The 15,876-nt window shown below is 35.1% G+C and overlaps 1 protein-coding gene across 5 annotated transcripts in view; it reads right to left on the bottom strand.

Moving 5' to 3' along the window:
• Positions 1-363: 363 nt before the first annotated feature.
• The window catches only part of CFAP69 (cilia and flagella associated protein 69), a 51,594-nt gene continuing 36,081 nt past the window's right edge, over positions 364-15,876 (bottom strand). For all 5 annotated transcript variants that reach the window (XM_058525113.1, XM_058525147.1, XM_058525123.1 and 2 more), the window contains 8 exons: positions 12,356-12,437; positions 9,164-9,356; positions 7,989-8,126; positions 7,314-7,390; positions 5,652-5,849; positions 3,561-3,647; positions 1,877-1,981; positions 364-1,328 (listed from right to left, as the gene is read on the bottom strand). In XM_058525113.1, coding sequence (XP_058381096.1) covers positions 1,161-1,328; positions 1,877-1,981; positions 3,561-3,647; positions 5,652-5,849; positions 7,314-7,390; positions 7,989-8,126; positions 9,164-9,356; positions 12,356-12,437 — 1,048 coding nt within the window. In that variant the 3' untranslated portion in view covers positions 364-1,160. The remainder of the gene's footprint in view (positions 1,329-1,876; positions 1,982-3,560; positions 3,648-5,651; positions 5,850-7,313; positions 7,391-7,988; positions 8,127-9,163; positions 9,357-12,355; positions 12,438-15,876) is intronic.

Here is a 15,876-nt window from a genome sequence, read left to right as displayed (position 1 = left end):
GTTGTACATTTACCAGTACACTGCTGAGTGCACCCTATAGGCCTAGGATCTAGACTCAAATTCCAGTATATTTTCCTGTCTAAGAAAACAGATTTTTGTCTCCACCAGCCCTGGACATGAACTCAACTTTGCGGCTTCCTGGGTGGAGGAAGGTGTTGATGGGGATGGAGACAGGCTATGGAAACCTCATAACGGCACACAGGGACACAGACACTTTGCTCTACATCCAGCATTAAGGCATCTACCTCTTATTCTTTGGCAAGATACCTCCACCACCAAAGGAGGGAAAACACTTTCCCCACTCTCTTTTCCCTTTCTCATTAAAGAAGGAAAGTAGCATAAGAGTTTGCTTTGCATATTTAGATATTAAGAGTAAAACCATGGGTATTTTTTTTATTTTTATTGTTAAGCTCATGACTAACATTTGCTTTTTATTACAGAGATAACTTACTTTGCTTTGACCAACATATTTTTTGCCAATGTTTTCGCTGCCCAGTATTTATATATACTTATGATAACAACATCCTGATTCCCCACTTCATTCATATGCTTTGGAGGGGGTTGGCCTGCTTCTGGCTCCAGGAGGAGGCAGTACTCAGATCTGGCCAAAGTCATGGTGAATGGCTCAGGAGTGGCATGTGGCCAATCAGGAGTCCCAAGATGCAGAGGCAGTTGCGGAGACTGTTGAGAGATAGGTGTGCACTCTTCTCTACTGAATATCAACCTGGGAGAACATAATCCAGCAGCTGCTGGGGAAGGAGAAGATCCTATCACAGAGTTTCAGTCCCTACATCCAACAATGCCTGTAGTCTTAATTATTCCTAGATTTGATAGCTACCAAGCCTGTAAAAGTTTTTTGTTTTTTTTTGGTTTAAACCAGTTGGAGTAGTTCACAAGCAACCAAAAGAGTCTTAACTGATACAATATGTTTTACAATTTCAGTGAAGAGAATTAGTAATATTTTCAAAGAAATTGATGACAATTCTTCTGATGCTATATGTTGACATTTTCAATAAAAATAAATTATATGTGCTTACTTTTATTTTTTATAGTACTTTACTAAAATATTTATTCTAAAATATTTGCTTTACATTTGTATATAAAGATATATTTAACTAAAAAATTATAAGCAGAATTTATTTCAGATAGTCTCGAGTATTTTATGTAGGAATACTCTTTGGCTCATTCACAGTCTTTACTGCTTTCACCCTCTGTAAGGCTCCTCCTCGAATAGGCAATTTTTTAAGAGCAATATCTGTATCAGCCAGGGGTCCCCCCACTAATCGGGCAGGAGTGCTTTCCACTGTTACTACTCGACCAGAGGGCACCTGAAAAAGAAAAAGGTAAACATCCAAGAGTCCACTTACAAAATTTTTCAGTAAGAGAAAAACCCATCCATCCTTCAGCTTACTTTGGAAAGACACAAAACGTACATATAAGTAATCAGGAGGCAGCATGGCATAATGGATAGATAAGGGCTTTGGAATCAGGAAAAGTGGGTTTGAATTCATCTTCTACTGCTTATCAGTTTTGCAACCAGGGGCAAATTATGTCCAGAAGAGGACACCAGGAACACTGGAATGTGGCACGGTTCTGCTTGCCAGGCGAAGGAGGCACTGCACATTTTCTGTCAAAGAGATGTACAGATATATGCTGACTAGTGTTTGTAGCAGCTTCTTGGGAATCTTGGAGGGCGAGGTCTGGTCCAAACCAGCACTGGGCAAGGGTGAAGGTACCGTGGCAATAAATATGTCTTAACTATGTGAAATTTCAATAGTGAAAAGAAAAAATATGAGACAAAACTCCATGGAAATAACATTCTTTGGGGACTAAATTCAACACCTACTGAGAAGAGTTATGAAGAAAAAAATCTTACCGTTGTGTTAAGGCCTTTAATATCTGTCCGGTGAAATATTGCATTTGGTGGTCGCTCAGGGTATCTAGAGGATTCTACAGCTTTTTCCTGAAGTCTTTTTGCTTTCTGAAGATTTTCAAATTAAAAAGAGAATAATATTAACTGCTATTAAAGCATTAACTATGGTGTACTTAAAATGCAGTACACAAAGTACATTTAATTGTTTCTGGCTTATACTTTGTTTATTAGGTAGCCTGCAACCTGCATTTACATACTCATTTAGGGTAAGAAGATAGTTATTAGCAAGTTATATCTTTTATACATTGCAGAAGACACCAGTCACTGGAAAATGTTACTGAGATTTCCAGAGGTACGGGTCATATATGACTGAGGAATAAAGCAGATCCTAAGGAGATCAGGTTCAATTTTTAGCACATAATTTAGTAAACTACTAAATCTACATCAGGTGATGCATGTTTTCAAAATATTTTGCATAAATTACATACTAATTCAGTACACTTAAATGTTTCAAACATTCAGAATAATATAAATTATATAACTTGTTGCAGTTATATCAAGCTCAATAGTTGAGGCACAGTGGGGACTGGCCCCGTGGTGTAGCAGTTAAGTGTGCGCGCTCCACTGTTGGTGGCCCGGGTTTGGACCCTGGGCGCGCACCGATGCACCGCTTGTCAAGCCATGCTGTGGTGGCATCCCACATAAAGTGGAGGAAGATGGGCACAGATGTTAGCCCAGGGCCAGTCTTCCTCAGGAGGAGTGGCATGGGTGCTACCTCAGGGCTGATCTTCCTCACACACACACAAACAAAAAACAGTTGCGGCACTAGAACAGGTGAAATTTGAGGTAACAAATGATTTTCATTAACTATTCCTTAAAAGTACACGTATTTATGAGGATATGTTGTAGGTAAAGTTGGGAAGAACTTTTAGTGAGAAAGGGGAGACACGTATCTTGAATAAGCTTGTTCTTAACTTTGGTTTTGCTATATTAATATGGTTCCACTATTTTTATGGACTAACATAAAATTTAACAATTTCATATTTAGAGGAAGAATTGTAACATTATGTAAAAGTGTATTCAAAGTATTAATAGAAAAGTTGGAAAAAAGTAATGAGATTTTGGAAATCCATGGTGTTTCTTACATATTTCAAGCGAACAATTAGCATTATAAACTTGTTAGATATAGCTTACAGCTACAGCAGCTTATCACATTTTTCCAAAGGGGTGTTTATCCCAAATTCCCATTTAAGCTTTAATATAATGTTTCTTTTGGTGGCGATGGAGGGGAAACAACCTTGAGGAAAGGGTAATACAGACAGTTGTTTTTTGTGTCCTTCACTCTGCTTCTTACAGAAAAGATCAATGAATAAGAAGGCTCAGAATGGAAAGTAGGAGCATATTTCTCCTGTTTATTCCTGGCTAACTATTATCTTCTTTATGCAAGCCAGGAACACCACCCTTGCTTCTCACTGCTAAACCAAATGAAACTCAGAGTGGCATCTTCCGTAACTAAGAAAATGCATAGTTTCAGTTATCATCCTAAATTGCATATGAGGATCTAAGAGTGTTGGCATTCTACATAAAGATCAACAGAAAAAAAAACTGAATGAATATTTATTCCTGAAAAAGTCTGTGTCAGAGTTGGCTATTTGTTGTGGGTATGACAGTATTTTAAAAGTCCTACCTTTAAAGTTTTAGCATTTGATGTTCTAGCCAAGAAATTTTCCCATGATTTATTAGCCAATTCTCTTTGCTTGTGTGTGGCTTGTATCTGAAATGAGAAAGATAATTAAGAGTTTTAGTTTCTATGAAAGGATACCAAAGGGCTTGAAAGCTCTCATTTTGAAGGAAGAACTGGTTTTGCAAAGGTAAGTTTTAAAGCCAACTAGCAAAACGATTAGAGTATTCATAGAGTTCAACAATTTAAAAAACAAAAATCTTAAAATGAGAAAAAAAAAAATCCTTCCCTCATTATGTGGCTAAGGTTTGAACTGCTTTCCATGAAATGCAATACAAAACTGTTGTTATAAAAATGTAAAATATGGGGCCTGCCCAGTGGCGCAAGGGGTTAAGTGCCCGAGCTCTGCTGCGGTGGCCAGGGGTTCGCAGGTTCGGATCCCAGGCGTGCACAGACTCACCGCTTGTCAAGCCATGCTGTGGCGGTGCCCCATATAAAGTAGAGGAAGATGGGCACAGATGTTAGCTCAGGGCAAATCTTCCTCAGCAAAAAGAGGAGGATTGGCATCGGATGTTAGCTCAGGGCTGATCTTCCTCACAAAATAAATAAATAAATAAATAAAGTGAAAATATAAAAATAACAATAATCATTCTCAGCAAGACTGATTGTTTTACATGATTATCACTTGTGAAGACAGATTATAATCCAGAACAAGCTATATAAATGACCCAACAGCAAATTCACAGAAGAAAAGAAAGAGATTCCTGCTGTCATTGATAATAGTTTAGGCAAGATTATATTGGTAAACCTACTTCTGATTTATGGCTGCAGCAAGACAGGCAATTTTGTGAGTGCTGAGTTTGTGGTGGTGATGCAGTCTAGGGAGGTAACTACTAGCAAACTGCAGGGACTACAGTTTGCCCCAGGCTATCCACTAATTATATCATCAGAGGACCCATGCCCTGGATTGGCGTATAATATACTATTAAGTTTAAATTATGAACCTAAGAGTATTTAATTAAACTGCTAAAAAATAAGTGGGCTCAGAGACATCATAACAACTCAACAGTAACCAACAAATCAACAACAGCTTGTGCACCCAGCAGACACTCTGCCATTTAACAGAGCTCCTGAGGCAGCAGAACTTCCAATAGGGCTACCCCACTTAACAGCAAATAAGTGGGTTAAAAGGCAGCATCCATGCAATAAAAACTCTTAACAAACTTTCAAGCAAGGAGGTGTCTAAGATGGAGCAGAATTCATAGGCAGACGCAGAGTCCCACTAGGCTGAAGACATAAATGTTTAATAGTCCATGTGAAAAGAACAGGCAATAGAAAACACTTTGGAAATCACCTTAAAGAATTTTAAATATTTAACCGTAGCCATAAAGGATCACCAAGCAGAAGTGGGAAATCTACATTTACAAATCTACATGTAACTGTGGACAAGTTAATTTAAATATTAACCTATTTGCTCAAAAACTTCTGATGTGTTCAATTTCCAACCTGTGTAAAGCTTTAGGAAAATGGCTTATATTTTCCCGACAGGCTTTTTCTGATTAGCTCAAGTTACAGACCAGTTTATCTCTGGATTTATAGAATGCTCATAGTAAGTGTTTTGGCACTGAGATGAGGATGAAGCTTATCAATATGCCTATGGTTGGCGAATCAGGAAGAGCCTGGCACAAGGGGAGGGGATGAGGGCCAACTCTCTCGATGAAGTTATACATATAGTCACAGAGATACACTGTTTGTCAGAATTTGCTAATTGTATACATTTAAGTAGACCACAATTTTTGGAACTCTGTATGACATTTCAAAAATGGAAGTATCTCAGCTGTCTACCTTTTAAACTGTAAGCCTGCAGAAATCAAATTATAATGCCACAAAACAGCATTGAATATAGTAATTGAATCTCGAGCTCTTAACTCCTTGGTTTCTTTAAAAACTGTACAAAGACACTGAAAGTAACTATAGAGAAAACAAACTCTAAGTGATGAAACATTCACAAGTAAGGGAAATATATCCTATTGATAACTTCAACTAGTTTATACATTGAAATTATTATCTTGTGCCTCAACGGTGTCTGTGGCTTACTTTTGCATAAAATTTTTGTTCATTTTGCACATCTTGGCGTGCTTGGCTTTCAATCATCTCACTTTGTAGAGAAGCAACCATCTTTCCAATGTTTTCTGATGCCGCTGTAATAGTTTCCAAAACTTTTTTATCTGTAGAGACTGGTCTAAACTTTTCTAATTTTATTTCTTCATATATTTCATTCCATATTTCTCCAATCTGTTATAAAAAAGTTTAAGTTCAAAAAAGTTAACTTAACCAAAAATAAATGATATAATTTTAGATAATCCTTTATTTGGTGATCATTCCAAAGTTAACACTTACTTAACCAGCTTTTCCTAACTTACTCCTTGGGAACAAGTTAAGTGCGTTGGGAATGATTTAGGGCACCAGTTACAATATGAGTATTCAGAAGTAATTTACCAAATGTTTTTCGATGATAACGTATTCATGGATGCGGCTCCACTACCTAAGTCTAATTCATTGCCATCACCACTGCCCTCTGGTTTAAGTCACTCTGTTTTCACAGCTACAGAAACTGCTGCTTTAGTCTCATCCTCCTAAACTACTGATGCTTTCTATCTTAAAGCCCTGTACTGAAGGCTGGGTCAAGCTGAATTTGGAGGACAATGAACACAGTGATTCCTGGAACCCTAGAACCCAGCCACCGTGAGAAGTAAGGTCCTGTCCCTCACCTTCTAGCTAAGGCAATGATTGAATCTCAAGCTCTTAACTCCATGGTTCCATCATACTGATAGCTCCATCTCACATTCTGGATTGTCTGGAAATTAACGTGCTTGAGTATGTCTAAATTTAGACAAAAGTTTATATATCCAGAATAGGGATAAAATTCAGTCTTGTTTTCATTTGAAAATAGATGTTTATTCATTTACAACATTCAAATACATAGTACTAATATTAGCAGAAGAGAATGTTTACTTGCAAAGACTTTCCTGAAACTTCAAAAGCATTTATTTACCAACAAAAATATAACCAGCAAGGCAAGCAACATAATATCCTTTAATTGATACTTGATCATCATATAAAGTAATGATAAAATAATACTTTAATAAGTATTAATAATTTATTTTAATAAGTAATAATTCATTTAATTCTAGCACCTAATGCTCCCTAAAGAGAAGAAATTATATTTTAAAAATTCTGTTAGACTTCTAAACAGCTCTATGACAGTAACATCCATTTTCTTTTATAAACTAATAGTTGGATGAAATCTTACCCCATGGAAAATACCCAGTCAATTAATTATATGTTTATGGATCAGTATCAGATGCAAAACGGAAGATAAAAGCTACACATATGGGGGCCAGCCTGGTGGCGTAGTAGTTAAGTTCGTGCATTCCGCTTTGATGGCCTGGGGCTTGTGGGTTCAGATCCCAGGCACAGACCTACACACTGCTCATCAAGCTAAACTGTAGTGGTGTCCCACATACAAAATAACAAAGATTGGCACAGATGTTGGCTCAGGGACAATCTTCCTCAAGCAAAAAGAGGAAGATTGGAAACAGATGTTAGCTCAGGGCCAATCTTCCTCACCAAAAAAAAAACCCCTCAAAAACCTACACAGTAAGTGGATGACTGCTCACAACGGCAAATAGACCTGTATTTCACAATTGATTTTTTGCCATACTAGATTTTATAAAAAGGTTAAGAAGGTATACTCACTTTAAAATCAAGATATCTATGTATGATACAAAGGGTGACAAAATCTTCAGCAGATAGGCCAGGTAAATTTTCAAAATCTAAACAAAGTTTATAAAGAGAGAATTACTTTAACAGAGCAAGTGATTCCAAAAGGCATACATCTATCATAAAAACAAATGCAAACAGTTACTTTTGATTTCATCTTGATTTATGAAAAAGTTACTTCTGTGAGCTTCTGGCTTCCTCCTATAGCAAACCTCTGCCAGGTCATCCTTATCTAGTCACCAGGAGAGGAACACTTTCGTACTATGGTCAGACCATGATATTGTACTTTCAGAATTGGAAGAGGAGGACTTTTTCCTTAATAAAAAGCAAGTATTTAAAAAAACTCAGGTTATTCAGAATTGTAGTGTATAAACCTAATCCTCCAAAATACACTGCCTTTAATCCTGGCTGCACACTGGAATTGTACACTGGAGCTTTAAAAAATACTGATGCCTGGACCCCACACCCAAAGATTCTGATTTAATTGATCAGGGCTGTAGCCTGGGCATTTGGAATAATAATGGAACATGCATTTATCTGTATAAAGGGACTTTTGTTCATCATGTTTGAAAAGTGGACTCCAGAGCAAAATCAACTTGCACACTCAGAAAAATAGAGAGGCTCTTGCGAATCTGATGAGTAGCTTCTTACCTAGTTTGCCCAACACAGCATAAATTTTTGCTCTGATATTCTCGGTAACATCCATAACTGCAATAGTCGGGCAGTTAGCAGGCAGTGGCATGACTTTTTGCTCTTCTTGAAAACTAGTAAATAGAGGTTTCTTTGTATCTAATCATTGGAGATCATGAAAACACAAGAAGGGACAGATAAAAACCATAGTAAATCAATACTTCATTTCGAGATTTTAGACATCATAAAATATATAAAAATATTGTAACAGAGTAAAATACTGCCTTGTACCTAGTTACTCTTTTGTAAGCATAAGTAATCAGTAATTTCTTCCCCATTCTGAGGCAAAACTTAAAGCTTTCATTTTTATTATTTATGTAAAATGTGAAAATTTTTTTTAAGTGAAATTTTTATATAAATAACTTTTGTAATTTTGAGATCCAGAAATTGAACAATGTCAGTTTAACAATGATGTAATCTTTGCTTTTGGTTTCTACATATTATGCTATAAATATAAAAGCTATTTTATGATGTTACAGATCAAAACTCAAATAATAAAAACAGACTGAAGATAGAAATTGTCAGAAGTTAAAGAAGTATTTTCATTCAAAAATAAACAATACTAACAGTTTAGATGAAACCATAAGAAGAATCTTAGGGGGTTTAGAAAATGTAATGTAGCATTGTAGAATAGATAAATGAACTATAAATTCTATACTGTAAACGTCCTTAATTTAGAATCTAGTAATTAAAATGTACGAATATTTGATTTTTTATTTAGAAGTTTCTTCTTTCATATAAAAAGTAAATTGTACAAATATGAATCAACAGAACTGTACAAAATACTATTAAAATTGTTTTCAAGCATTCTGTTTAAATCTCAAATTTTATTGGTAAATGAAATATTACTGAATCTATTTGTAAAAGCAGGTAACCCAAAGAAGTACTTCTTTAGGAAGTACTGTTGGTTTGTTTCAAGTTAAAGAATATAATCAAATACCATTTCCTGAAAATAGCCTATAAAAATATAAACCTGCTACTAATTTACTTAGCTTTCTTCCAATCATTCAGAATTTACGATAGCAAGTTCTGAAAACTCCATGAAAAGAACTTCAAACAAAGGGGTGAAAGTGCTCATACCTGCCTAATATCTTTTTAAAAATATGCATCTAATTGCTTCTACTAAATACACTTACCAATGATCTTCCCATGTTTATCACGTTTTACTCCTAGTTCTTTTTCTTCCTTTCTCCACAATTTAATTAAAAGACTAGCAGCTGTCTGGTCTTTCTTCCCTCGCCAAGCATTAACATGAGCCGTAGTTTTGGGATTATCACAAAATTCAACCATTATTCCAAGTATTAGATTATAGAATTTTTTTTGGTTCAACTTATGCAAGAAAAGAGAAAAAGAAAAAAGTTGCAATAAATATTAAGACTTATTGCCTAAAAAAAAGGAGAAACATTTGTACTAATCAGTAGGTTTCTTCTAAATGACAGTCTTATAAAATTCAGACTCTAAGTATGACTTGAGACAATCTCCTGTTAAAAGATACCCATTGTAATGAGTACATTTTCAAACATTAGGAATTGAAAAGGATAAAAAGAAAAAGATTCAATAAAATTCTGATGTAGTCATAAATATATATCATGACCAAAAATGTAGTTGATTTGGTTGAGTAGGAAAAAGGGAGATTGTAAAAATCAGTGAAGATGTTCATTTTGAGTGGAGCAAGGTCAATAGTGCTATACATGGTCACTGCAATGATAGGATCTTTCCAATTTACATGCTTTATTAAGGTTTACAAAGACTTAAACTACCCATAACCTCATTGTTATTAAGAGAATAACTGATATTAACTGCAAGTGGCAGTCATATTTGAAAATAAATCAAAATGAGGCGTAATTTTGTATTTCAAAAATCAGCATCCGGGCCGGCCCCATGGCTTAGCGGTTAAGTGCGCGCGCTCCGCTGCTGGTGGCCCGGGTTTGGATCCCGGGCGCGCACCGACACACCGCTTGTCTGGCCATGCTGAGGCCGCATCCCACATGCAGCAACTAGAAGGATGTGCAACTATGACATACAACTATCTACTGGGGCTTTGGGGGAAAAATAAATAAATAAAATTATAAAAAAAAAAATCAGCATCCACAAGAGTATTTAAGCAAAATTTAAGAAAAATTATCTTATCAAGCATATTTCCTTTGTTTTGCTACAACTAGTTTTCAGCAAACCAAAATTTAGGTATAGAAAAGCCCATCCAGAGCAATGGCCTCCACATACTAACGGTTTCTGTGTGAAACATTTTTTGTTGATTATCACTTAGAGTATACTGCTAACAAAAGATAGCAAAGGAAACAGGTAATCTGTTGTTTGAATTGCAAACATTAACAGTTTCCTCTTTTATTAAATGAAGGATAATCTTACCTGCTTTAGAGAGTTATTATGATGAGTTCTATGAGACTGCCTGTCAGATAGTAAGCTCTCAATAATATTTAACCATTATTAGCAATTATTATCATTGTGCACTGAATAAATATTTTAGCAGATTGTATTAAGCAGAACTCTCAGTCAAATGAGTTTTTTATTCCTATAGTTCACTTTCAAGAGACAGAGGAAAACATCAAGCATCAAAGTTGATATAAAAACTTCATTAAAGAATACTTGTAATTTGTAATTAACTTGATTGGTTCAATCCACATTAAGCACAATCTAATAATTATATTCATAATAATAGAAAACAGCAAAAATATGTCAGAAACTATTCTAACTAATGCATGTAAGTGTATGTGTGTGTACATATTCATATATATATACATGTGCAGATGTGTGCGCACACACAATCACTCATATGATCCTCTCAACAGTGCATAAGGTAGATACTGTTGTTATCTCTTTTTTACAGATGAAGAAATTGATAACAGAGATGTTAAATAACTTGTCCAAGTTACACAGCTAACAAGAATTGGAGGCCTCAGTCAGACTGATTCCAGCCTATGCTCATAACCACTACGCTATATGGCTTCTCCTACCAGTCTTCATGCCTTTCCATCAAAGAAACCCTAATGGAGAAGGAGAGTGAACACAAGTGAGAAATGTCTTTGAAGTCTTCTATATAATCTTAAATATTAATATAAAATTTAATTATTTAATATATACATGTTTAATATAACTCCTTACTTCCAAATCTCTAAGTAAAACCAAGATTCCAGGAAGATGGGCCAAACTGATTTTGTGACTTTGAGAATCCCTCACACATCATGCCTCTGGACATACTTGGACTCTACTCAGAGAAACAGTGAGCTATATATCATTTAGGACTACATTAATAGAGCTACACTTACATACTTCTGTATCATGTTCAATTTTCTGAACTTTCCAAGGGTTTCTGGTTACGACTCATTCCTGTTTATCAAGGTGGGTTATTTTTATTATCATTATCATTATTTACTTATTTTTTTGTTGGTAGTGTTTTATATCTAATGAGTTTGCTCTCATCTCTATTATCAACTAATTTTCTTTCAAAGAGATGAAAAGACACAAATAACTTTAGTACCCTTGATAAAACTAGGTTTGTTATTCTGTTAATAAAATCAAGAATGGTGGCAATCACAAGCAGTGACATAGCTAGAATTTTGTGTGAGAATATCTCCCAAAGTTTTATTGAAACAAAATTACATTTTTCCTTGCACATCATCTTGACTATGGCCCCACTTAGGATTGAGGCTAGTAGGGGGTTACTTGACTATGGCCCCACTTAGGATTGAGGCTAGTAGGGGGTTACTTGACTATGGCCCCACTTAGGATTGAGGCTAGTAGAGGGTTACTTTGAGGATAAACGAGAGTCTTTGCCATTCTTCACAGCTGCTAGATGGCAACTGTCTTTCCTGGAAGGTTTAGTATGCTCACTCTTGCTCATTCTGTAAAACTGTCGATGACACACTAGATTCCTCACTTTACCTCAAACTATACACAGTTCTTAAATTGCTGATCTTCACTCCTGTCTAATGTGGCCCTTATCTTTTAATACTAAGAGAAGCAGCTAGAAGTTATTCATAAGTGATTGTGGGTTTTGATATAGTCTAGCACTTCACAAACTGTTTCTTTAAAAGTTGGTGGAAAAGATCCCATAAAACAAATTCTCTGCTGTCACGTGTTTGGGACCACTGACCTACGTAAACCGATTTCTTCACTGGAGGAATTTTCAGAGTCTTTAATATGCCAATGCATATTATGAATCTCTAGGAGGGATTTTGTGTAAAACAAATATTTGAACATGATTTGGGGGCACATTTAATCACAGAATAGTGTTCTGTGGTACTCAGTCTGGAAAGGGTTAATAAAGACATATTTATTTTTTGTTTTACAATTGTTAAAATCATACTTACTGCTAATAAATCCAAAAGGAGAAAAATGCCTTCCTTTTCAAGAAAGTAATCCTCTGAGGGATAACATCCCAAAATGCAGCACCTTAAATATAAAGGAAGTTAATTCATTTAACAAGGATTTATTGTTAAATTCAATTTGTGAGTTTATTTCTATCAAAAAAATTTTTCAAAGAATATTTTTTCTTCATTCCTCTAAATCAAATAGTTAAATTTTTTTACTTAAAACATTGAACTTTGAAGAGACTTTGCCAGTGTAGTTTAATTTCAACTATTTTTAAACCAACATCAATTAATTCTTCTTCATTACTGCCTATTTCTTTTCTATAGATGCAATATCTTCCTTTGCTTTCACGATATTATTTGTAGAGAAGATCTTTCCTCTGGTTGCTCTAATAACTGTTTTTTCAAGGTTTATCCATTTATTGTCTCTCTTTGACAGTGCTGGCATGCCTCAAACATTTGATGTTTAATTACATCTTATCTTTGCAGTTGATATTATTTGCTAAACTGCCTGCTGTTTAGGACTATGCAGCCCACACGGAGTGAGGGATTGAAGTTGGTGCCAGGGCTACTTTCACTGTTTCCCTGGGCAGCGGATAGATATGGGCTGAACAAGCTGTTGCTGCTGCTGGTGGCGGTGGTGCTAAATAGTAACAGAGGCTAATCTCCTCTATTTCTTCCAGGCACTGCAAGCCTGCAGAAGTCAACTTCCTATGTCCCTTTCTCATTTAGCACGGCTATTACTTAATTATGGTTCGGTAATAATATGGTAATTATTTAATGTGGCTTCCTCTTGTTTCTGCTGCCTGTTTTGTGATGGTGGTTGTGTGTAGTGGTGGTGGTGGTGGTTGGTGCATACAGGCCATCAGCTTGGCCCCTCCCACTCAGCTGGTTCCAGTTTTTACCACCTCTGGGTATGAATTACGTTTATTCTATTCCCACTTTTGAGGTAGTACTCTCTGATGCCTATCATGGGCTGCCTTTTACCTCTTTAACTCATAGCAATTTCAGTAATAGAAAAAACAGAACATCCTTATTTGTTCAGAAATTAAACAATATACTTCTAAATCTCCCAAAGGTCAAAAAGAAAATCACAATGAAGATTAGAAAATAATTTGAATTTAAAGATAACAAAAATAGAACATATTGAAACTCATGAGCTGGAGCTGAAACCATGATTAGAGGAGAATTTACAGCCTCAGATAAATACATTAGAGCAGAAGAAAGGTTGAAAATCTATGATCCTGGCACCCATCTCAAGAAATAGAAAAGGTAAAATTGAATGAAAGAAAAGAAAGAAATTAATGAAATATAAAATAAAATAAAATAGAATCAATAAAGCACACAAATTGATTCTTTGAAAAGACTAATAATATGGATTAATTCCTTGTGAAAACCATTAAGGAAAAAAAAAGAGAGAAGGCAGGAATGAGTAATAACAGGAAAGAAAAAGAAGGCATCACTTTATATCCTACAGACATTAAAGATTCAAACAACCGCATGACAGTAAATTTGAAGTTAGACAAAACAAACGAATTCCTAGAAAAATACATCTTATCAGAACCTGAACAAGAAGAAACAGAAAATCTTAATAGACATGTATATATATTAAAGAAATGAAATCTATATTTCAGAAGCTTTCTACAAAGTAAACTCCAGGCACAGATGACTTAATTGGTGAATTTCACTAATTATTTAAGAAAGATAACAACAATCTTACACAAATTCTTTCCAGAGAAGATAAAAAGAAGGAATACTTCCCAATTTGTTTTATGAGGTCAACATAAACTAGATACTAGAACTTCCCCCAGTTTAAGTTCTTGAAAAAAGGAAAAAGAATAGATGCCTGGTATCACCAATTACACACTGAACTTATTCATTACTTATCTCTGCCTTATCTCTTATCCAAAAGGATTTGAAGTTGTGTTATAATAAATGATACAGATAAATAAAACCATTTACCTGTTAATTTTTATCTTAGCATAATTGTGATACATTAAACAAAGAAGGGGTAAAACATCAAGACATTTGCTGCAGTAACCTCTGAATCCCAATATACCGGTAGATAGTAAGAGTGCTATTCATCAATACTCACCTCTGAATTTTTTACTTTGCTTAATACAGTGCTTTGGTCAATAAGAATCTGCTGTTGAAACTTATGATCAGGTTATCATGCTATCACTACATCCCTCTCTTCTCTGCAGTAAAAAACAAACTAGATATCTGATTAGCCCTGCTGCCTATGTGTATCCATATAAGTTTCCACATAAGTTTCAGGATTGTGTTTTCTATTTCTGTAAAAAATATCTTTAGGATTTTTATAGGGATTACATTGAATCTGTAGGTCACTTTGGGTAGTACTGACATTTAAACAATATTAATTCTTCCAATACACGAACATGGGAAGTCTTTCCATTTATTTGTGTCTGCTTTAATTTCTTTCATCAGTGTTTTACTTTTTCAGAGTATAAGTCTTTCACTTCCTTGGTTATGTTTATTCTTTAGTATTTTATTCTTTTTGGTGCTATTGCAAATGTGACTGTTTTCTTGATTTCCTTTTTGGATAGTTCATTATTGGTGTACAGAAATGCAACTGATTTTTGCATGGTGACTTTGTATCCCACAACTTTACTGAATTCATTTATTAGTTCTAGAAGTTTTTTTTGGTGGAGTCTTTAGGGTTTTCTACATATAAGATCATGTCATCTGCAAACAGAGATAATTTTACTTCTTCTTTTCTCATGGATGCCTTTTATGCTAGGACTTGTAGTACTATGTTGAATAGAAGTGGTGAGAGTGGGCATCCTTGCCTTGTTACAGATCTTAGAGGAAAAGCTTTCAGTTTTTCGCCATTGAGTGTGATGTTAGCTGTGGGCTTTTCATATATGGCCTTTATTGTGTTGAAGTAAGTTCCTTCTCTATCTAATTTGCTGAGAGTTTTTATCATGAAAAGATGTTGAATTTTGTCAAATGCTTCTATTGAGATGATTATGTGATTTTTGTCCTTCATTCCATTAACGTGGTGTATCGCACTGACTGATTTTTATATATGGAAACATTCTTGCATCCCCAGGGATAAATCCCATTTGGTTACGGTGTATGAACCTTTTAATGTGCTGTTGAATTTGGCTTGTTAATATTTTCTAGAGGATTTTTGCATCCATGTTCATCAGGGATATTGGTCTGTAATTTTCTTATGGTGTCTTTGTCTGGCTTTGGTATCATGGTGATGCTGTTGTCATAAAATGAATTCGGAAGTGTTCCCTCTTCTATTTTTTGGAAGAGTTTAAGAAGGATTAGTATTAATTCTTCTTTAAGTGTTTGGTAAAATTCACCTGTGAAGCTACCTGGTCCTGGACTTTTTTTGTTGGGAGGTTTTTTATTACTGATTCAATCTCATTGTTATTGGTCTGTTCAGGCTTTCTATTTCTTCTTGATTCAGTCTTGGTAGGTTGTATGTTTCTAGGAATTTATCCCTTTCTTCTATGTTGTCCAGTTTGTTGGCATATAGTTGTTCATAA

This window comes from Diceros bicornis, chromosome 3 (genome assembly GCF_020826845.1).
Source record: "Diceros bicornis minor isolate mBicDic1 chromosome 3, mDicBic1.mat.cur, whole genome shotgun sequence".
NCBI lineage: Eukaryota > Metazoa > Chordata > Mammalia > Perissodactyla > Rhinocerotidae > Diceros > Diceros bicornis.
The sequence above is the reverse complement of the archived record's forward strand: the minus strand, read 5'-3'. Positions and strand labels throughout refer to the sequence as shown.